Source organism: Sceloporus undulatus, chromosome 4 (assembly GCF_019175285.1).
Source record: "Sceloporus undulatus isolate JIND9_A2432 ecotype Alabama chromosome 4, SceUnd_v1.1, whole genome shotgun sequence".
Lineage (NCBI taxonomy): Eukaryota > Metazoa > Chordata > Lepidosauria > Squamata > Phrynosomatidae > Sceloporus > Sceloporus undulatus.
Genome location: NC_056525.1, coordinates 68,350,313 through 68,373,751, shown reverse-complemented (window position 1 = coordinate 68,373,751; position 23,439 = coordinate 68,350,313). Strand labels below are relative to the sequence as shown.

The window sequence follows — 23,439 nt, the reverse complement described above, 5'->3', positions numbered from 1 at the left end:
ATGTATTTGAAAGAAACATGACACAGCAAAAGTTATTGAATTGTCACACAGGTGTTGTAAGTAATGTAATTAGAAGGTCCTGAAAGCCAAGGACATATGAGGCAATGACAAAGTGAAAAGGTGCAAATTGATATCACCTGAGAGTCATTGAGTGGACAGTAATGTATGATGCAATGTGAGGCCTAGATTGAGCCAAGTATGGTATGTCAATCATAATGTATGTACACGCCCAGGAGGTGGCAACTGTATAATGAATGGAGAGACAAATGTCTATATAAGCTATAATGTATAGCAATACTTTTTGTGGGTATAGAGGAGTATAGTAGCGTGGGTATTGAGAAGTATAGTAGTGTGAGTTTTGTGAGTAGTGAATTGTTTTGTGCATAGTGTATATAGTAGAATAAAAGTAGATCTTTTATATAAGAAGACTACTGTGTTGACTGGTGTCTTGAGAGCTGAACAAGAACCAGCAGACTGCAGAGAAGATTGGAAGACATCTTCAGCCAATTCTCAGAGCTACTGGTCAAACTGGTTGTTCTTCCGCTGACCAGGGTGGTGAGAGTGAAAGCCAGGAGCAGTTCAACTTGTTTTCCTGCTGAGTGCATTTTCTGAATGATGACTAATTCATATACACACGCATAATGTGTCTTGTCCAGGAAGAGGGACTGATTCTTCTTCAGCAAATTGTTTGTATTATATAATTTTAAAGAACTAGTTTATACATGCCTGTACAGCACCTGAACATGTGTTTTCTAAAAAGTACACAAGGAGGTATATAGTAAAATGCAGGTTTTGTCAGTGGAGTCTGATCTGCAGCAGGTCATGCACAGATACAGATGACCATTTAATACTTGAGTGATCAAATGATAAATGTAAATGTATGCATTAGTCTAAGCTTGAACCACAGACCTAGTAGGCCTAGCAGGTCTCTGTGACTGTCTTGATGATTTGCTTCAGTTCTGAGATGCTCAGTACTGATCAGTATTTTTGAGAAAGTACAGTGCACCAGCGTTATATGCTGGAAGCCTGTGCCGTAAGAAGCCTTGGCGCGCCTGGAAGAAGTACTTCTAATGGGGCTTCAACATACCTTTTTTTTTAATGCGGGAGGGGGGGGGTCCGGAGCAGATTCCCCCGTGTAAGGAAAGGGGGCACTGTACAACATGGTGCTACCACTATTGTAGACAGAGTGGATCTTTTTCTACTGCATTATAGTTCCTACTTCAGAAAAGGGCCCATGGGGCAGTGGCGTGACTAGTGGGGTGTGGACCACGCTAGGTAACACCCTAAGGGGAGGTGACACCACGGCTCCTCAAACATCTACCTTTTGGCAGGAATGGGCTGTGGCATTTACCTGCTTCCTTTAAAAATGATTTAAGAGATGCTGAGAGTAAGCTGAAGCTCAGTGGGAGGAGATAGAAGAGGTTCCAGATTTTTTAAAATTAAAATTTCAAAATTTTAATTTTTTAAAAAAATAATTTTTAATGTTTTTTAAAAAAAGATATTATTTTTACATTTTCTTTAAAAACATCACATTTTAACCAAATTTTCAGTATGTGTATGTAAATACATTTAGGTTGTGCATATGATATTGTAATTTCAAGGTATATTTTTTAATTTTGCTAGTTGTTTATGTCACAACTATTCACTTTACAGTGTGTCCTCCCCTTACGCGGGGATCCATTCCGGATCCCTCCATGTAAGGGGAAATCAGCGTATACTGAAGCCCCATAGGAACTAATGGGGCTTGCGCCCGTGGTGCGCAGGAGTGGGGCACATGGCCCATTAATTCTTTCGAGGTGTGCGACGGGCTCTTCTGGCATATGCTGAAAGCCGTGTATGGCGCACCCGCATAAAATGCGGGCACGCTGTACATTCAGTGGTATATAGAATTATGATTTACCAGTAACATTAATGCCTAAAAGCATTCCTAAGGATTCTGTACAGTGTGAAATGGGAGGAGGTCAGTGAGTTACTTCACTGGGTGACACCAATCCTAGGGACTCCACTGTCACAGAGATCAGGGGCTGTGTGTGCATGGGGCAGAATACTCTGGGAACAATCCAGAGTATTCTGGCCCTGAATATGCCCTGAAATTCCCCTCTTACCTGGTCACTTTGGAGTGACACTGGTCAGTTGTTTGCACATACATCTCACTGTGCTACCAGCTGCTGCCACTGGCATAAGTCGCTCCCTTTGAGGTCAGAAATGAGGTGCCCAGCATAGATGACATGGCATGGCATTTCATTCTGACCTCAGAAGGAGCAACTCATGCCAGTGGCAGTGGTGGAGGGCAGCATAGCAGGATGTGTTATAAACAGCCATCTGGTATCGCGCTAGAGGGCTCCAAATCTTCTGGGAAGATCTGGAGCAAAAGGTGACATTTGAAAAAAATTCATGTTAAGGGTGGCATATCATGGGATTGATGCTGAATTGGCTGGACATTGTCTGGACAGTTAACACCAGAACTGGGGTTTGGGCCCTGCATTGTCCAGACTGATTGTTGTGAGGACAAGGGAGAGGATGTGCTATTTGGCCTGTGTAGACACTGCCTGGGACAAATTGGGGCAGACACGGAAAAAATTTGCCCATAGTTTGCTTTCAGTTATCTATCATAAACATGTTATTGTTATCATTGTTTATACACTGACTATATCCCAAAGCTGGAACTCAAGTGGAAATTATGCCACCATAGTTCAGTGCTCTTGTACAAAATTGAAGTGTGAGCATGAGCTTCTAATGTGCAACCTATTGCCTTCTCCTGTTAATCCCTAGAGTCAAGAACTCCTCAAATGTGGGATAGTTGCTTTGCAGTCCTGGCTGCCAGATCTTGATAGGAAGATCACAGCATATTGTTTACTCATTATTGGTGACCAAATGAGGCAGAATAATTTTCCTTTCTCCCCATCAAGTAAAATGGAGTAGGAGCCAAGTCCTCTTAGGGGAAGAAGAGCTGGCGGGTGTCCAGTTACTGGAAGCTGTGCTGTGTTTTAAAAAAACCCCATCAAAATGGATTTGCATAGTTGCTTGCTGATGCCTTAAAATGCTAGCTGGTCTACAAATGACTTGTCATGTGCTGGGATTGCTGTGCAATCCTCTTTAAAAGCAGCTGTCACACAATTCACCTTCTGATTCCTTTCTTGGTTAAATAATACATGTATATATAATTATGAACACACATATCTGAACTAACATAAAGACAGTTTACAAAGGCAATTTTGGATGGCTTCGTCCCATGCTACTGGTAGCATGGATCGCCTAAAAACAGGTCTCATGCCTGCTTGTCTTCAATGTCTACCTATATCATATAATGCATATTCCATACTTTCTCACAAAAATTTTCCAGGGCTGTTTAAAACATTATTTTACCTTGGACTTAAAGGAAAAAAAAACAAAGATGTTTCCAGAGTAGTTTGCATATTCATGAAAAAGTCCAGATCATCCCTGTGTTCAGGCTTACCAGGAGGGAAGAATGGTGGGGAGCTGGGAATTCAGGCACCAGGTAATGTTATATAATGTATAAATTGCCTGTTGCATTATGGTTGGCCCATGAATTTCATTGGGTTTTCTAAGGCAATGAGTACTCCAGTGGTTTGCCTTTGCCTTCCTCTGAAATATTGCCTACAGTACCTGGCATTCCCTCACAGTCCTGCATATTGACCATGCTGATCCTACTTAGCTTCTGAGATCAGATGGAATCTGTTGCCACATTATAGAGAAAAGATGAGCCAAAAGTTGTTGTTGTCTCAACAGATTCAGGTCCTGCACTTTTTCTCTACCTCTTTGACTGCAAGTTGAATGACTGACTGCTGCAAGTGACACTTGATGGCTTGATGGGAGAAAATGATGGCCAGAGTCCTGTATGGCCTTTACATATGCATAATCACTGTAGTCAGAGTATAACACATTGAATTCTGTCTCATTCCCCACTCTGGCCATAGGAAACAGCCACTGTGTACTAGGAAACAGCCACTGTGACTGACAGGGGTCTGTTCTCTTGTCACTTGGGAAGCAGCTGAGTGCCATTTACAACTGCTCCTATGAGTGATTTCTGGTGTGACAAGCAGAAGGCCCCTGCAACACTTATTTATTGAATTTATATCCCACCTTTCTCCCAAACAGGATTCAAGGCAGCTTACAATATTTTTTAAATGGATAATAATTGAAAAAGATACAGTTTTCCCATTTTTGTGGGGATCCTGTGCCCCGAAACCCAATAAATGTGGAGGGCCAACTGTATGTGGCTTCTCCCCTGTGTAGGTTCTTTCATGTAACTATAGATTTCCACTCTGACTGAAGCTCTTTCCTAATTCCATCGATTTATAGGGTTTCTCCCCTGTGTGGCTTCTTTGATGTTTAGTATATGTTACATAATCATTGCAGCACTTTCCACACTCCATACATGTGTATGGTTTCAAATCTGTGTGGGTGTGAAGGGGCTGTATTCCCCCTTTTGTCTGAACAAATTATGACTGAACCAAGTATTTCAAGATGTGTTGGAAAGTCCTAGCACAAGAGAGCAATCACAGGGGACACCAAATAGATAAAAAGAGTGAGAAGACCACTGGGTGTCATGTCTTTGCTCCCATCTCTCCCAAGGACCAGACCTTAACTCACTTCATATCTTCCTCCGGGTTCCTCCTGTCTTGTTCACAATCAGCCCCATTCACTCCCGTTCTTACCCTATCTCCCCATTGGCTACTATCATATCCTATTCCCCTTGTTCTGGAGATTGGTGATGTGAAGAGTAGGTATAAACAGCAGCCATCTGCTTACCAAGCAATTGGAGAACATCCCTCTTGGTTGCAGCAGCTGCTTCCTGGTAAACTAGGGGCTATGTAGGGATAATGAATACAAAACAGTCACAAGTGTGTAACTCTAGGTTACATATTCCTAACTGCTGGACAGGATTCTGGGCAATATCTCTATTTTTGAGCTGAATGTTGTCAGTCACTCTAATGTGTAACTTTCCTCTCCAGAGACTTCAGCTCGCTGAACCAGAATGACCCCATTGGAAACAACCAGCTGGCCTTAGATGTGGCTGAGCAGGAGCTAGGGATCTCTCCAGTCCTCTCCAGCACTGAAATGGCTTCAATGTCAGAGCCTGAGCAGCTTGGCTTGATCACCTACCTGAGCCAGTTTTATGATGCTTTCAAGAACTCTCCAGTTAGAGACTCTCAAGGTATCCAGTTTTGAGTTTGGCCATTTAACATTTAAACATAGAACTGACAGCGTGCTAGATTTTTTGCAGCCAGAATGGTAGATTCATCCCTGGCCCAAAGGACATAGTCCTTACTAAAGAGACAAGGGATGGGGTATGGAGAAGAAGAGAGAAATCAGGGTCTTTATAAATAAGCATAAGAAGTGTCTGTCTGGGTCAAATCAAAGGCCTATCTAATTCTGTCTCCTATTGACTCTTATGGCATTCTGCTGTTAATGAGCACTAGCTAAGCATTGAGATGTATGCTGCCTCTGATCCTGGAGGCACTACACAGTCATTATGGCTGATGGTAGTCACCATAGCTCTTGCTAGCCTTATCCTCCTTGAATTTGTCTTGGTCCTATTTCAAAGTAAAATTTGGTGGCTGTTGTGAATTGAAGATGATCAAAAAGCCAGTGGGTGAAAGATTTTTGAGTGATTAATGGATACTACAGTTGCTTACATCAGAGGAAAGCACACTCAGTTCCTTCAGCTGTTAGACCAGCCATAAGACCAGTCCCACTCCTACCCCTAGTCTCTCAGTAGGTGCTGACTTCATCCTCTGCTATAAAACCTGGCTGTCACCACTTAGCATGGTGGTAAATTATTCCAAAGCACTCAACTTGACGCAAACAAGAACTAAATAGCTGTGGACCCTGGTACCACAAAGCAGTGTTTGGATGTGTTATGGTTTTGGACTGTGTCTCCCAGAAGCTCATCCACCATGGTTTGTGGCCAGGATGTCAGGGGACTGTGGGAACCATAGGTCAAGCTCTTCTCTGAAGGTATAGTGACAAAGGCCATCTCTCTCCATTCTTTTGAAGACCTTTCCAGGCATGTATTGCCTGTTATGGCTACTATGGCAGAGACTGATGTATTATTGTTAAGAGTCATCCTTTTCCATATCTGTACTGTGGGAAAGGATGGGGAGATTAGGTTTAGACCGAGGAAATGCTATGTAATCTCTTACAGAACCTGAGGAGAAAACAGCTAAACCCCTGACACCCCGTGGTACCAAGGGAGCTATCCTGTTTCTTAGCAAGCTGCAGAAGAGTCTCTCTCTCACACGTAAAAGGAACCTGGTGAGTTTGTTTGCCCATCGCTAAATCCATTAGCACACATTCCCAATGATACCTTTCTTTTTATCTCATATATTGGATTGTGGCCCTTTGGCACTTGATTGGATCTCCCCCCAGTTTATTCTAACCCCCTCCCCTTTGGATGTCACCATGGGATATCCCTTAGTTTACTCTGAGAACATACGGGTTTGGGACTTCATTGTTTACTGCTGTACTGAAGATTTCACTTTTGACTGTAGGAGGAGAATTCCATGTGGGATGAACAAACCAAGAAGAAAAAACAAGAGCATGGGGTGAGTTCACTTGTCATCTTCTGTGAAACAGGTTTTGGAAAAAGCCAGTCATCCCTTTCATTCAAGCTTAGAGGTTCGTGAGCAGAGCTTAGAAATCCATGACTTTACAGGCATTACTGTGATCCAGTTTCCACCATCTCTATCAGCCTCAGAAATGCCTTTGACTAGTGTTTTGGCCCTTCGGGTGAGAAACTGGCAATGTGTTCATGTCCAGAGGAGAAATACATATGTTGCTACTGAAAATCCAAATAATAAAGGAAAATGTCTTTTGTGACCCAGTAATTGTAGTAGTTATGTGTATAGAAAATTCCTAAGCCTTAAGTTCTGAGCCTGAAAACCCACTGCACAGAATTTATTGACTGCATCTGCCAGGATTTATATCCTGCTTTCCTGTAAAGGCAATCAAAGTGAACTTCATTTAAAAATTGTTGAAAATAGGTTTTTAAAAATAAAGAAAAAAACAACAAAAGTATAGTATTAATCACACAGCAAAATTTATGATATTAATGAGTATCCACTCTCAAATTTAAAAACTGTAGAAGAGATAACATTACAAATTAAAGATGAAGAACAAGCATTATCAACTAATCAGAATATAAAAGTCTTTACTAATTGTCTAAAAAGGGAAATTTCCCTTGGGGAGGGATACTACAGCATCAGCAGCACCTTCAAGAAGGGCTTGTCTCTTAGCTCAAGCCACCCAACTTCACTCCTAATCTTAGACCTTGTCTACACATTGGCCAAGATACTCCAGAGGCAGCTCAGAGTATCCACAGCTGCCAGAACCTGCCACCGTTACCTCAGTCTCTGTTCTCATGCCACCACAGCTGTCTGCATGAGCATCCCGCTGAGTTCTTTAGCATTTTCATTGTCTTGAAGGGTAGCTTGATTCTGAGGTCAGAATTAATGGCCCGAAGCAGTGTCTGATGTGCCAGGCACCCAGTGGGACAGACATCCCTGGTGGCATGGGAATGGAGGGCACTGGATCTTCATGAAAGATCCAGACCAACAAGTATTTTACTCTCTGGTGTGGAATGTGCTGGACATCATCCAGACTGCTCATACCAAATGTGGGGTTTGTGCTGTCCATCGCCAAAAAGGATGACAGGAAAACAGTGGGAAACCAGCCTTTTGGCCTGTGCAGACAAGGCCTTAGACTTTCTGGCCTGGGCAGGAGAAGGTTAACCAGGTCAACTCAAAACCCTTTGTAAAGACATTCCCCAGAAAAGTGACTGGTTGGGATATATTAGGGGGTCAGAGGCAGATGTTCTCAGAAAATCACCTAAATAGATGAATAGGGCTTATATATCATAATGTCTTAGCCACCTGAAGTCTCAACTATTCAGCTATCAAATCCCATTATCTGGGCTGTTAATTCTTCTAGTAGATTTGCTGAAAGGTAAACCCTTTCAAACACTATAGAATATCTCTGGAGAGCAGCCATGCCCGTGGTCTTCACTAGATAATGAACAGGGATAAATGAGTGGAGAGACAAGAGAGCTCTTCTTCATGGTGTCACCTGCATCCAAGCTGTCTGTTTAGACTGCCTATTAAAAGGCCACCCTCTCATCCAATCTGTGTGCATGGCCCTAAGAGGAAAAAAAAATTTTGTCTTCTGATAGAGCCCCCCTGTCGCTCCTGTGAGGAGCAGTGATGCCTGCTATATCTGTGGCGAGCATGTCTACATTGTAGAGCGGGTCAGTGCTGAAGGGCGCTTCTTCCACCGAGGCTGTTTCAAATGTTACCACTGTAAGACAACTTTGCGACTGGGGGACTTTGCCTTCAATGAAGATGATGGTGAGTGGAGGGAGTAAATAGTAGAGCACATGCTTTGCATGTGGATGGTTCCAGGCTCAATTCCTGGTTTCTTGAGATAATGCTGAGAAAAAATGCTGCTGCCAGTCAGTGCTGCTAATGCTGAGCCAGGTGTTCAAGTAGTTGGTAGCTTCCTGTATTCCTATGAAGGGCATAGACAGGCCTTTATTTGAGATCTTTGAACTCTTACAGCATGTTTCTTTGTGCTATGTTTCTACTTCCTGGGAGCAAAGGTTTAAAATTCTGCACTCATCTCATCAACTTTGCTTCCCTTTGAGTAGACTGAATCTGTCCTGGCACTAGAACTTATTTGCTCAGGCTGAGCCATGGCAGTAACATTCCTTCATCTGACTACAGCCACCTTGTTTTATTCTTAGGTAATTTCTATTGCAGTCTCCACATTGCAACTGCCACAGATATGGTTTCATCCAGCAGCAGAACCTCTGTCAAAACAGGATATAAAGTAAGTGAGATTGTTGCCTTTTCAGAATTAAGAGGTGTTTGGTGCAAACTAGCAAGATGGTCTTGAACTGTTAGTTAGACCTGTATCTTTGTTCAAAATGTTTTTGCAATAGATTCCACCATGCAGTCACTGTGTCCCCTTAGACTTATATGGAATTGATCTGCTCACAATGTGATCACTGGAAAACTAATGTTTTTATGTGTTATTTTCCTCCCAGGTCTGCAGTCCTTCAGATAAAGGCATTCTTGACTTGGCTGTTAATGAGGATAGAATGGAAATAGACTCAAGACAGCAAAGCCCATCATCTTTTACAAATCAGCCACCAGCAGGCCAGCTTGAGAAATCTCAGAAATCAGCTGGTGAAGGATCTGAACTTTCTCCATCCAGAAAAAATGGAGGTGTTGCCATGATAAAGTCATCTCAACATCTGCATCAGCAACCCTTTGTTGCAGAGGATGAGAAGCTGCAGAACTCTAATTCTGATTCCAGTTTAGCTTCATGGGTGGGGGACCAAGATATAGATTTGGGCAGGGCCTATCCTGAAGAAGCTGCACATGACCTAAGAAGTTGGATTGACAACCAACTGCAGGAAGAGGCACATGGGGACATTGTTACAGGCATGCAAGGAGCCAGTATAGATCCTGTTGTTTCTCGACAGCTGACTGTTCCAAGCCCAGTACTAGAACAAGGGGAGTGTGAGAATGCCCAGAGGAGAATGATTCGCCTGTCAACCCTGGAAAAGTGTGAACTATCCAGACTCAGTCCTATTTCAGCCTCATTTAATTTTCCAGATGAAAGTCTGGAAGAATCCAACACCAGCAAAGACTCAGAAGGTAAACCATTGCACTTACTAGATGTAGAACACAGAGTTGTCTGGAAGAATGATTAACCATAATTAATTATCATTTGGTTTCATTCCAGTGAGTGCCAATCTCTTTGAGGGCTTGAGTTCCTCATGTTACACATTAGTCTCAGTTGCCCTTGAGGAGAGGAGGGAAACAGAGAGAGAGAATGCTTGTCCCATTCAGCCACCAAACACACTATTCTGTGTGAATAAAAAAATAATTGGATGATCCCATCAAGGGACCACCAAAGATAATTTTATGTATGCCCTGTAGGGCATATGTAAAGTCAAAACATTCCAAACATTCCTTCCACCTTTGGCAAAATTCCATCCTGTAGTTTGTATGTTGTGGTTACAATCATAAATTCAGCGGGGGGGGGGGGGGGGTTGGAATGTTAAACATTTAGGCTTCATCTATTGCTGCTTCTATGGAAATGTTGAGCTCCTCCTTGTATAGGAAACTTGCATGGTCCATACAGAGAAGCTGCTCATTCTGGCCTTTTCTTCTGATGAACTTTCCTTACTTCTCCTCTAAAGTTACAACAGGTGATTGTGATGGAACTATCTTAAATTTGTCTGCTCTAAACAGTTTCAGTAGGTTACCAAATCCTCTTCTGCTCTTGACAGTGGTTAAAATTCCCAGGAGCCAGCCCTGAGAAGTGGTTTGACTGCTGTACTAGGTGATTTGACTGCTGTACGAGGACTCTATGAAATTCAAGTTTCCACCCAGCTATGGAAACCCTCTGGGTGATCCTGGGCAAATCCCAGTCTCTCAGTCTGAGAGGCAAGCCTCTCTGAATAAACCCTGTCAAGAAAATCCTATGATAGGGTTTCCATAAGTCAGAACTCAAGGCACATAGTAACAATAAACATTCCCATTCGCCATTTGGCACCGTTTCTCACTTAATCATCTTTTTTAAGGGTCAAAGCACAATATTATGCTTTTATTACATAGTTTGGAGCTACATGTTCATTTTTTGATAAAATAATTACAGCCTTGTGTGAAGGAGAGCATTACTTATAATGCAGTACTTGCCAAAAGATCTCTTCCCCATCATTCTCTCTGTTAATCCTCACTTGCAATCCAACAAAAAAATTACCACTCCCCCCTCCCCAATCTTGAAGCTGTATGAAAATAAATCCTTCTAAACCTAATGACAACATTTTTCTTAAACCTCCAAATCCACACAGGAAAAGAAATGCTCTGTTAATATACATCTGCTGAACAATTGCTAAGCTATATTAGTGCTTTTGTAATTAATTTAAAAATGAAGACTTAGGGATGTGCTACACAAAATCCCAACATGTAATTTGGCACTTAGACATAGGCCAGGAACCTCTTGGCAATTTATACCAGCTTTTATGCCCTGGCTTTTGAAGTTTCTCACATTAGTGGCCGGGGGGGGGGGGGGCAGAAGGAAAACTATTTTTGTTGCCATAGAAAGCTACCGTGCCAGCTACTGAGTAACTTAAGAGCAAACAAGTTAGCTTTCTGTCTTGACAGAAATTATTTCCTAAATTACCCAGTCTCCATTGCTAAGGGACCCATGGCCATTTTAACCCTTCCACTGCACTTCTGTCTAGACAGCCTCTGCCATCCATACCAGTTACATTGTCCGGCAGGGCCATGACCTCAGTGCCATCCAACAATTTCCCAGGTGGTGAACTGGGGCTTAGGTCCGTGCAACAAAATATGTAACTTAAGTATTAAGCTAAAATAGTTCTCTCCTAAAAACAATGAGTAACAATAAATGCTCCTCTTTGGGTAGATTTTCTGGAGATTGGCAGTGAAAGTGAAGAAGAGGAGGAGGAAGAAGAATATGAACCAGAGAGCCATGACCTTGGAGCAGAGATTGTGAGTCTAAACTTGAATTCTTCCAGAGCAGGCCCTTAAAATCACTCTCAAGGCTAAAAGGGCTACATGAACACTGTATCAACAGCCCAAAAAATTCTTTCCGTTTTTCTTTTTAAAAGGAGTGTTAACAGCAGAATCCTGTTGGACAATTTATAAATGTCTAACCTAGAGTTAAACACTTGTGCATGTTTCATATTCACATAGCCTTAGGGGCTACATAGGGACTGTGAAAGTTCCCCAGTTCATCCTTACTGGGCGGCAGCAGTTGTGATCAATGGGGGTCTGTTTGCCCTTTGCACAATCCACTCCCTCACATGTGGTGGAGACTCTTAAGCTGTTGAATTCCTACAAGGATTTGGCAGGACACAAATGGAGAATGTTTGGAAATCTCTCAAGGGTCTGAAAATAAGGCAGAAAGAGGAGAGGCTATAGTAGGTCTGTGAGACTAAAGGAACAGCAGAAGCATTTGTGTACTGAAGGATGACTAACAAGACTCTGGCAAAGCCTAACAGACAGCTATCACCATTGTATATACAAAGTACACCCTGTCTGCACAGCAAATTGGAGGTTGAGTCAGTCCCTTAAAGTTCTTACAGCTGCAAAATAGTCTGGGCCTAGACTACTTCCAGCAGTCACGCTTGATTCCTACCCTCCTCCTAATTTACCCAGTATTTGAATATTGTGCTGGGTGCCTTAGTCTTGGATATCTGCTGTAAGTACACATGGGGGGAGGAGATGTACAGGTGTGTGTGTGTCACTGTATGGCAAGCAGTGATGTTATAGCTTAAGCCAGCCACAAAGACACATTTCAAAATTATTACTGCCCTCTTATGGTTTCAGCAGTTCTTGAGCTTGACTGAAGAAGGTCATTATCCAACATGGAAAAAGACATTGATGCGACGAGCCAGAGATGCACAAATGAAGAGGTTTTGCAAAGCTCAGGTAACACTTTGGACAGCACCAGCATATGAGTGCTTTCACTTCTAGTGGTCTTTCCCCATTCTGGTTCAATCCACCTGGGATGGAATACAACTTATCATACCCTGCTTTAAGAAAGACATACCCACAATTCTAAAAATATAGCCTCTTTCACTTCTGATGTTAGGAAATATCCAGTTCTTATTGTTTTCATAGTACCTGCTCTTGGCTTTAATGTCACACATTCCCCACTCTTTCCCTTGTTTTGGATCCATGAAAGGATCCTGTATAGCAAACCTGGACAAAATGTGGCCCACAAGTTACATGCAGCCCTTGGGAATTCTTCTTTTTATTATTATTTAATTATATTTTCCACAAAATGCAATCATCAATGCCCATCGCTGTGTGTATATCAATCATTCATAAAAAAATTCCACAATTATTTACAAATCCCCCTCCCCACTTTACATTCAATGTAATACAATCCTGACTCATCTTTCTGATTTCAGCTATTTTCTGTTTCTTCTGTTGTCAAATTTCTGTTTACAACACATTCCACCTCTTTATGATAAATTTCATTCCTTTTATATATAATACAACTGTGAATAATTTCTGATTCTTAATTCTACACCTGCTAGATGTCTATTTCTTTAACCAGTTTAATGTCACAACACAACAATTGCTGTTATATCTTTATTTTATCACCACTGACATTAAATTCGAAACTGTAGTAGCAACCATAGCTTTATGGGTGCTTTGATCATTCACCCTTTTTTGCTGAACAAGTAGCTGGTTGACTACTAGCTCACCCTACAAGTACCCCCAGCAGCCACCCTGTTACAGCCACCATCTTCAACATCTTTCTTTGCTTTGACTAACTCTTGATCTCTTGGACATTGCAGTCAATCCAGAGGCGACTAGAAGAAATTGAAGTGACTTTCCGAGAGCTTGAGAAACAGGGGGTGAAGCTGGAGCGGTCTCTACGGGAAGTAGCAGGTGAGAGTCTGGACCACCTCCGACAAAGCTAGAAGTGAGGATATAGCATATAGAAAATAGCTACCAAGAAGGTAAAACTGGTTTGTATGTCAGCTGTACTGTTAGGATAACTTCTTGCTTCCTTTATCCTCCAGGAACAGAATCTGAACTAAAGAGAGAATGGATGAGCCAGCTGCTCTCCCTGGTCCAAAAGAAGAACAGCCTGATGTGTGAGGAGTCGGACCTCATGATTGCGTAAGAGGCCAGCAGATCTTACCAGTTTAGACCTGAATTTTAATAGAGGAGTTGACCCAGCCCAGCAAGCCTGGGCTAGCAAGCAATTCTCAGAAACCCTAGAGTGCTTTGTAGGCCCCAGGGTTATTTTTTTTTAATATGGTTGGAACTATGGTGGCGCAGTGGTGAGTTGAATCCTGCAGGGCTCCAGGTTGATTCAGCCTTCCATCTTTTCATAGGTTGGTAAAATGAGTACCTAGCTTGTTGGAGGCAATTGGCTAACACATTGTAAACTGCTTAGAGAGTGCTTAGTACTATAAAGCAGTTTAGACGTGCAAGTGCTGTTGCTATATATATTTTTTAAATCACTCTCATAGGCCCAGTTGGAGAATATTTAGGGAAAATATTACTACTTTATTTGCTCCCTGGGCTGTTCAAGGGTCAGACTTTTAAAAAACAAAACAGGGAAGCAGTTTCTGATTACTTTCTGTTTTTTAAAACAAGGCCACTTCTGGATCTAAAATGCCCCCTCCCCCCGACACACAAAATGAGAAAAATGCCCTCCCAGCCCTGTTCAAGGGCATTTGGAGCAATTTTTCTGCTCGGGGTACAGCCCTTCTTCTCCTGAGGCCCCCTAAGCCTCCAACAGTTGCCCACACTTGTTGTAGATCATAGGGAGGCTATGTAGTGGCAGCAATAACTCTCTGGAAACTGGGCTGATGCTGTATGTGGATGAGCCTCAAGATGGCCCCTTTCCATATTAGAATCTCCAGCTTCTCTTGTACCTCCTACACCATCCCATAAAAATATGCTCTTCTTGAGGTGATAATGATACTTCTAGATGAATCTTTTTCTAAATTGGAAAAGTCAGACTGTGAAATAGAGTATGAACACACCCATAGGAGTTTATCACACAGGGAAAATTGGAAATTTAAAAAGGTCAGAACCTGCAGTTGTCCAGCATATTAGGCGCAATTGTGCAAATAGTTTTCAGAAGACGTGCGCAACCCACTTAAGAATCTGACAAGAAAGTGACATGAACCAGTAAATAAGCATTTTCAGGAAAATATCAAAATTCATTTCCATTTCATTCACAAATTCGCTTTTTTTTGTGCTATTTCCGTAGTGTGAAAGCTACTTGCGGTTTGTTCATGGGATTATCCCTGGTTTTGTGTTTGTTTCCCATGGTTCTTTGGGGCGAGTTTACTTCCAGTGCCGCGGAATAAATAAAATAAGTACCCACCCTTCTTCGTAGCCAGAGCTCTTAAAACAAACAGCAGTTGCAAGGGCAAAGAGAGAGGGGAGTGTGTGAAGTCTGAGTCCAGGTACTCTCCTCTCTGTGTGTCTCTTTCACTTCAGTCTTTCCTCCAAGCCAGAGCTCTTAAAGAAACATCTACTGAGGCAAAGGCAGGGACAGAGCAAGCCGGATAAAGAAAAGGCTGAGTTCCCCCTCGCTCTTTCCTGTTTATGTCTGCCTGTCTCCAGCTTCAGCCCCCATAGTCGGGGCTCTTAAAGGAACAGCTGCTGAGGGAAGGCAGGGACACACACACACAGAGATTTGTTGTGGTCTGTGTTTGAAAATGATTTTTGTATTTGATCACTTTTTCGGGATGCATGCGCTTTTATCATTATTGGGATGGAGGTACATTTAGTCCTCTTATATGAAAACCATTTGTGTACAAGTGCAGATTGATCTCAGATTCTGCATGGAATAACAGTGTTTTGCGTGTGAAAACCATTTGCGCAATTGGTTCTGACCATTTTAAACTTCCAATTTTTTCCTGCATGATAAACTCCATAGTGCGAAAAAGCGGTGGAGGTTAATCGCGGTTTATAACTCCCTGATTTCAATACATTGCTTCCAACTCCTTCATTTACTCAGTTTTAAACAGCTAAGTTGTTTCAAATAAAATTGTGTATCCACAGGCTGCCATGGAATATTTTATGGAGTTAAAAAGGTTAATGTAATTTTCTGTTAGTGTCAGCAATCAGAGCCTAACACATAAAGTGGACAGCATTGATTAGGAAATATTAATACTGGAAAATCAATTAATTAACTCCTGGCCACCTGTGCATATATATTTTTCATTAGACCAACAACTAATGGCTGGAATCCTGTTGGATAGTCCTGAAAAGAGTAGACCCATTGAATCAATTGATGAATGATAAGTTAGCTCATAGGTAAATCGTATTGATTCAGTGCCTCTACTCTGACTGCGAACAGCTCTAGCATTTAGGCCAGTGTTGAGAATCTCATGTATAGCTATAGAAAAAATCTTCCTCCTATCGTATCCTGTAGCCAAGGTAGTAAAGGCTCACTAACTTGTGCAAGTATCTGTTACCACAAGTAGCATATGCAGATTCCCTGGGAAACTAGAGTCAGGTACAACACACATATATAATTCATGACTGCTGCCACTCTTGCCTACAAGGCCTTTCTCATTAAGTTTTAGCATATATAGCTATTTGAGCTAATGGTGTAGAGAGAATAGGTAGTGACAAAAGGAATTGAATGGGGGAACTTTCACAGAGGAGGCACTTCCATGAGCTTGTCCTTAGTTATGGATACCAGAGGAGTTCTCAATTCTCATTTCTTTTGCCCCCTAGGGTGCAAGAGCTGAAGCTAGAGGAGCAACAGTGCCAGCTGGACCAAGAGCTGCGCCAGTACTACAATATGAATGGTAAGAAGGAGCATTATGAGACCATGGTTCCTACTGAGGCTGCAGGTGTAGATGAATACTAGGTATGGTCAAGGACATGTGAAAATTGTAACCTATTTTTTAATTTTTGAAAGCAAATGGAATGAAAGCAAGAAGGCCACTTAGTTGCTGGAATAATCCCCAGTTTGAGAACAAATCAAGTTCAAACTCTTGATTTCAGAAAAAGCCATCAAGCCCTTCCTTGTGCATTGTCTTTGTGGAGGGTGCATGAGGCCTGTTGAGAGCAGCTATGTGCTCCCTCTCAGCCACTGACTGGCTACAGAGGAGGGCCCAGATGCCATCTAATTGCTGTTATGCATCTGAGGAACAGGTAGCAGCCTTCAACTTTGACCCAGGGCAGGGGAAAGTTTGCTTCTTCTCTGAGTATTCAAGAGCAGCTGCAGAGCTGACCCCAGGACCCACCAGCTGACCTTGAGCATCTAGGGAAGAAGGAGCAGTCTTTGGACCCCATGGACCATCTGGATAGCTACACTGGTTGAAATTTATACTTCATCAATGGTCCTGTTTCCTACCATGGAATTATATTTCCATGATGGTGGGACTGAATGCTCCCATGAATCAAGAGGATATGCTGATGGTAGCATTGCTACTAGTAGGGTCCAATCAGAGAGACTTTTACTGAGAAGCGAGACTGAGGTCACAGTCCTTTATGGTCCAAGTGTAGACGTTCTGAATGTGGAACTACACCAGCCTCTACCGTAGAGTTGCTGTAGCCCACTGCCCCCAGCAATTCAGTGCCTGGTGATAGCAGTGGAGGATTGGGAAACAGTCTGGCTATGTCCTTTTAGCCAGCCATAAAATGATTACATCCTCCACTGGGGTTTCCCAGTAGTCTCAGCAGATGCTGTAAGTATTTTTCATCTAGCTACAGGAATATAGCCAGATGCTACTCTGAACACCTCTCAGCATGGGGTGGGGATGGGTGGGCTGCAGTGACTATCCAGTAGGTTCAGTATGTGGGGAGAAAGGGAATACTTAACTGTACCTTTACCACAAAGAGACATATGCAGGCATAAGGTTAACTTAACTCCTGCATATGCTGCTAACAGGATGCTAGTCTACATTTGCCAAATGCCTCAGATGAGGTGGCCCTACTGAGCAGTAGCAGTGTGTGTGTGTGTGTGTCTGTCTGTCTGTGTCTGTGTATCTGTGTGTGTGTGTTGGGGGGATGATACTGGCATATACAATGACTATGGCACTTCAGATAATTCTTGTAGAACGTTGAAGAAGGAAGCAATGGTAAGCCCCTTTTGAATCTCTTTTACAGTGAAAACCCTATGATGAGATGTGGTGTTACTAGATTTTACCCAAAATCTGCCCAGTGAAAAACTTATGATGAGCCTCTTATACTATTAATGTAACTGGTTAATGAGCGGATGAATATTATATACACCCATCTGGAACCCACTAGAAAACAAAAGTCACACAGGCCTGACACAAAATAGCAAATTCTCTAAAATTGGCTATCCAGAGCTTAGAATTCAGATATGCCTGGTGTACCCTAAAAGTGAAACAGATGTTTTGTGTATTGGAATCTCTGACTCTTATGTTTTCTATGGTAGCTTATTTCTTCTGGCAGAGTCAGTGCTGTCAGGCATTCTTTGGATGGGCATATCAACATTGAAGCAGCAACAATTACATTTTATTCTATTAGCTACATCTAATTATTTAATCAGTTATTAGAGAGCTTGAATCAAAGTTAGCTGCACGCAGCAAAATGTAGTTACAGCCCAGAAGAGAGGTTGGAATCCTCTTGGGCAGTTATGAATGCATAGAGCTATGTATTCATGACTGTTTTGTATTCACAATCCCCACATATGCCGTAGTTCAGGGGATGTGTTGGAACTGCTGCAATCAATGAGGTCTGTTTCTCTAGGGAATCACAGTGGCTATCGGCCAGTAAGTGGGGATTGCAGGAGTTGAGCTGGGAGTAGCAGCACAGCTATGGAGGTTATAGCCCAAGAGGATTTGGCCAGAACATTAATAACAGTTATACTTTGCTCTAATCATTCACTTTTACTCATTCACAAAACTAATGAACAGTGGCAGCACTGATGTATCATACATGCCTGCCTCAAATAGAAAACCTTGTGAAAAGTTTCATTCCAAGTGACCAGCGCAAGCTTTAACAAGCAATGACATAAGTGTTAGATGTTACTGTGCTTCCCCTACACTGCAGTATCTTGAAGCTGCTACCAAGCACTTTTGTTCTCAGAACAGTTGGTAAATTTTTCTCACTGGCTGCCTGGAATGACAACTGAGATGTCTGCTCTATCTGACTGGATTTAATTTGTTCAGAATGCAATTCTGAGGACCCTACTTAAGAAGAACATTGGCCTGTGTTGGCTGATCTCACTTAACTTTGAAGAATTGAGTGCTGTTTATGTGTCTGGCACATCTAGTTTGATGGAAACACATGCTTGTTGTTTCTGCTTTCAGTCTGCCTATATTGATGGGGGTAGTCTAAAGGAAGCCTATAAAAGTTGCATATATATTCTCTCAGCCTCAAGGGAAGGCAATGGCAAACATCTTCTGAACACATCTTGCTAAGAAAACCCCATGATAGCTTTGCATTAGTCACCATACATTGGAAATGACTTGAAAGCACACAACAACAATTGTCATTAATATTCAAGTGGTAACCCTGCTTGTGAATCCCAGTCAGCTCTTTTAAGAGCATTTAGCCAAATGTGCTAAAGCTTTTCTTCAAACCTTCCCCATCAACACTGGTATAGTGGACACAGTCAGGTCAAAGTCTAGAATGCCCACAAGTCCATCTCCCCTCTCTGTTAAGATTTTTTGAATACTTGGGCTGTAGTATATATTTGAATCACTGACCTTTCTGTTAACAACAATGGTAGTGAATATCTGGCTCTCCATATCTGGTTGGTCTTCAGTTCACATCAGTTCCAGCCAACATAGGCTGTGATGATGGAAACTGTAATCCAAAACACCTGGAGAGCTGCCACTTGTTCATGTCAACATTACCGTGTTGTTTGACAGCATCCCATTCTAAGCTGTGTTGTGAACATGGTTTTTTTTAATAAATTTTATTATTAAAATACAAACAATCAAACAATAGATACAATACAAAACCACAACATAATCAAATTATATATCAAATATTACAAATACAAAAAACAAAATTAACATCAACAAATAAACAAAAAATAAAATAAAATAAAATAAACTATTTAAAAATATCTTCCCATCCTTTAAACTGAATATTTAAATTACATCATTTATTATGACTTTCCTTTAATTCCTCTTAAGTTTCATATTATCTTTTTTTTCATATACATTACTAGAGCTTGCTATATCTATTTTCTTATATAATTGCATAAATATTATTATTATTAATCATATCTTCACTTAAGTGTCCTGTTATCTGACTTTTATTATAGACATTAATGTTTCTGTATACAAACAATTGCCAATATTGTCTTAACACCTTTAATTCCTTAGCGATTTATAGTTCTTTTATTTATCCTGTATCATTCTTATATCTTAATCAGGTTTCATTTATCCCATTTCCATTAGGTATTTCATGATCGGTTCCCATTGTTTCTCAACTTCATTAGGTGACTCATTCTTAAGCAAATATGTCAGTTTATCTGAAATCATGATATCATATATCTTATCATACCATTCTATGAGTGTTGGGTTTTCTTTACTTTTCCATTTTTTTTTGCATAAACCATTCTTGCCGCTGATATCATATAGAATATCAATTTACCATATCTTCTCTTGGCATTATCATCTTTTATTATCCCTAATAGAGATAATAATATATCTTTCTTTATTTTGATGTTTAGTATTTTCTCCATTTCTTCATACACTTGTTTCCAAAACGTTTCCGCTTTCTTGCATTCCCACCACATATGTTTGAAGGTTCCTACATTTTTTTTACAGTTCTAACATTCTAGTTTCTGATTTTTATTTATCTTACAGATTTTTTCTGGTGTTAGATACCATTTATATTGCATTTTGTAATAATTTTCCCTAATATCAGCACAGAGTGTATATTTAATCCTTTTGTTCCAATTTTTCTCCCATTCGTCTAACATAATTGGTCTTCCTATATCTTGTGCCCAGGTTATCATGAAATGAACATGTTTTTTTTTTAAACAGAGTCTTCAAAAACCCTTGAGGACCAGCAGGTGGAAAAGAAGATCCTGTCTCAACTGCTGGAAGTTGTAAATCAGCGTAGTGCCCTAATTGAGATGCAGGAGAAAAAACGTCTCAGTGAACTCTCTGAGCATGTACCAATGGTGGAAGAACTCTGAAAGATTTAAGAGTCACCTGGCTTGAAGCCTGTGGAAACAAGAGGCCTTTCTCTTTGTGCTGAAGTTCCATTTTGGTGCAAACAAGACAAAAAAAAGCTGTCTTCAAGATCAGCAGCAGAAACTTTGCTGCCACAGGAACAGAAGAACTGCACAGATGCTGCTCAAACTGTCACTGAAGGCAGACCCAAGATGCAATGGTGTTGCAGTGTGCTGCAAGCAGAACTTTTGCCAATATAACTGTAACATTCAATTATTACCCATTTTACATTGGGGAGGCCCTGCCTGACGTATAGCTGCACCCTGGAAGTGGAGTGCATGTAGATCTATTTATTACATAACCACTTACTACCTGAAGTTTTCTGGGCAGATTAAAAACAACACCGGAATGAGAAGCTTTGAAATAGAACATATTTCCTGTCCCCAGGTTAGTGCTTGATAGCTACTCCTTGGCATGAAAAGAGGAAGCTGGGCTGTGATGCTGCTCCAGCTACTGAACTGTGCATGTTTTACAGTGTAGCAGGATAGGATATATGATTTATTATGCCAATAAGAAATTTTATTACATGGGGTTGCAAGACTGGAGCTGATATAATGAGGCATTTTAGTGGAGAAGTGAAGGGAACATTTTATGTATTATAGCTGTAGTTTCTCTCCCATACTAAGCCACTCAGCTTCTCTTTCATGCCACAGCATGAGGCCACAATGTTTCTGACTCCTTTATGTTAAATAACATAGTTGACAATTTACTTCTAAGTTCCTTCCCAGTGCTGACAATACAATGCTGCCCCTCTCCATAGCAGGTTTGGGGATTCTTATTATGAGTACTGCTGTCCATCCTCCCTCTTCCAAGCTACTCAAGACACTTTCCAGCAGAAAACTGAAGTGGGCAGTAACATCAAAATTTCCAGGCTCACACAGTATATATACACCCAATTTTTCCAGGCAAAGCATTCTCTGAAGATGCTAGCCACAGATGCTGGCGAAACGTCAGAAAGAAACTCTGCTAGAACATGGCCACATAGCCCGAAAAACCCACAAAAAACTAAACATCAAAAGAGCATACAAATGTAAAGTTTTTGAAATAAGGGGCTATTATTGGCTAAAGTTCACAGAATTCCCAAGCCAGTACAGTATGGTCATGCTGGCTAGAGAGTTGTGGGAGCTGTAATCCAAAAATGTAACTTCTAAAACATCTGTATGGTGGGAGAGGATCTTGTTGGGTGAACTAAATCTGACAATCTCCTCCAAATTAAAATTTAGAATGGCAAAGGCCTGGGAGTAGCAAGTGCTTCCTTTATTATCCAAATCTCAAACATTTCACATTGTGTGTATACTTGTAATAGATTCTAATTAACTCCCAGCTATAAAGCCATGCAAGTGTGGCTTACATCTGATACAGTGTTCCTGTAATAGTAGCACAACCTTAAGAGAAGATTGTTAACTAGGCAGAAGAGTGTATTTACTGCAGGGAAGCTGTCAGAGAACTCCTGCTGGTTTGTTGCATAACCAGAATTGGGCTTCCTTCCAAATTAAAAAGAAACTGGTTTCTGTTCTGATCGGAAGGTGCCTGAATTGATGTAAGCAGCTGTTCCTTTTACACACATTTTCTGCTTCAATAAAGGTGTGTGGAGTAAACAGGAAGCACTCTTCTTTCTTTTCTTATCCATGTTCATTTCACAACAGAAACTAGCCCACAGATTGTTTTCTTCATCTCTGCCAAGCCTTTGAGAACCCTACTGCCTATGCTGCCTACCTTTCTATCTCAGAAGTGAACAAAACAAAATTGTTTTCAGGAATGGAGTGGGAGTTAAATTAAATAACTATTTCTGGAAGCCTCTGGTTGTTTACCCCTTTTTTTGGAAATGTTTTGAGGGGTGTGTGAGTTTTTGATAGGGTCATTAGAGCCTAGAGGAGCAGTAAAAGGAAGGGGACAGGAGCGCATTGAGCCTGTAGGTTGCATTTCCCTGCCCCAGAGATAGGGCATGCTTACCTGAAAATTTCAGTAACTTGTATGCACATTGAGCAAGACTATCAGCATCCTGCTTCTTGGTGCATTCTCCATTATGCTGTGTTTGACAAAAGATCTAAGGTGTAACATTATACAGTTCAACACAGCACACTTTGGCTCAGAACTGCTCTTTCCAGTTGGACTTTCGAAAAGGGATGGAGGAGCAGAAGCTAAAAGGTACCTCCTTTTTCTAGTGCATGCTGATCTGCTACACTTCATGCTTTTTAAAAAAAATGAGACAAATATATTTGAAAGGGTAGGATTTTTCTTCCCTCACACATACCCATGTGGTCATCTGTCTCTTTCCCCAAGATGTTTTAAGGAACAAGCTGCATAAAATTCAGCCTGAAGTCTGCTAATCCCAGCTCAAGAAGCAGCCACTGGGATCAGGGTGGGAGGTAATCTGTTGGCAACAGAAGGGTGTTCACAATATTATGTTTTAAAAAAAGGTTTACAACCGTATAGCAGGCTGCTATGAACTGTTCAATGAAGGTTCCTTAGCATACAGTTCTGCAGATCAGGAATACATGAACATGAGGGAAAATCTCAGGGTCAGTCACTGGCATCTCACATTAAAGGATCTTGGCAAAAAAAAAAGGGGGCTGGAAAAATCCCTCTTACCTGACAGCCTACAAAACTACTGTCATTCAGTGTATCTGCACCAGAATAACTGGCAGTGGGGTGATAGTACTATGGGAGTTTCAGTCCAAAAAATGTGGAGGGCCACTGTACCACATTCCTGAGCTAGAATA

General features: G+C 41.4%; 1 protein-coding gene across 3 annotated transcripts in view; it reads left to right on the top strand.

Annotated features, from left to right (window-relative positions):
• Positions 1–23,364, top strand: part of MICAL1 (microtubule associated monooxygenase, calponin and LIM domain containing 1) — a 60,187-nt gene extending 36,823 nt beyond the window's left edge. For 2 of the 3 annotated variants that reach the window (XM_042464191.1, XM_042464192.1), the window contains exons 13-24: positions 4,977–5,179; positions 6,170–6,279; positions 6,516–6,569; positions 8,192–8,366; positions 8,762–8,847; positions 9,065–9,680; positions 11,461–11,546; positions 12,387–12,488; positions 13,367–13,460; positions 13,595–13,694; positions 16,281–16,354; positions 20,525–23,364. In XM_042464191.1, the coding sequence (XP_042320125.1) occupies positions 4,977–5,179; positions 6,170–6,279; positions 6,516–6,569; positions 8,192–8,366; positions 8,762–8,847; positions 9,065–9,680; positions 11,461–11,546; positions 12,387–12,488; positions 13,367–13,460; positions 13,595–13,694; positions 16,281–16,354; positions 20,525–20,679 (1,855 nt within the window). In that variant the 3' untranslated portion in view covers positions 20,680–23,364. The remainder of the gene's footprint in view (positions 1–4,976; positions 5,180–6,169; positions 6,280–6,515; positions 6,570–8,191; positions 8,367–8,761; positions 8,848–9,064; positions 9,681–11,460; positions 11,547–12,386; positions 12,489–13,366; positions 13,461–13,594; positions 13,695–16,280; positions 16,355–20,524) is intronic. The other variant, XM_042464193.1, reaches the window with a different exon arrangement.
• Positions 23,365–23,439: the final 75 nt, after the last annotated feature.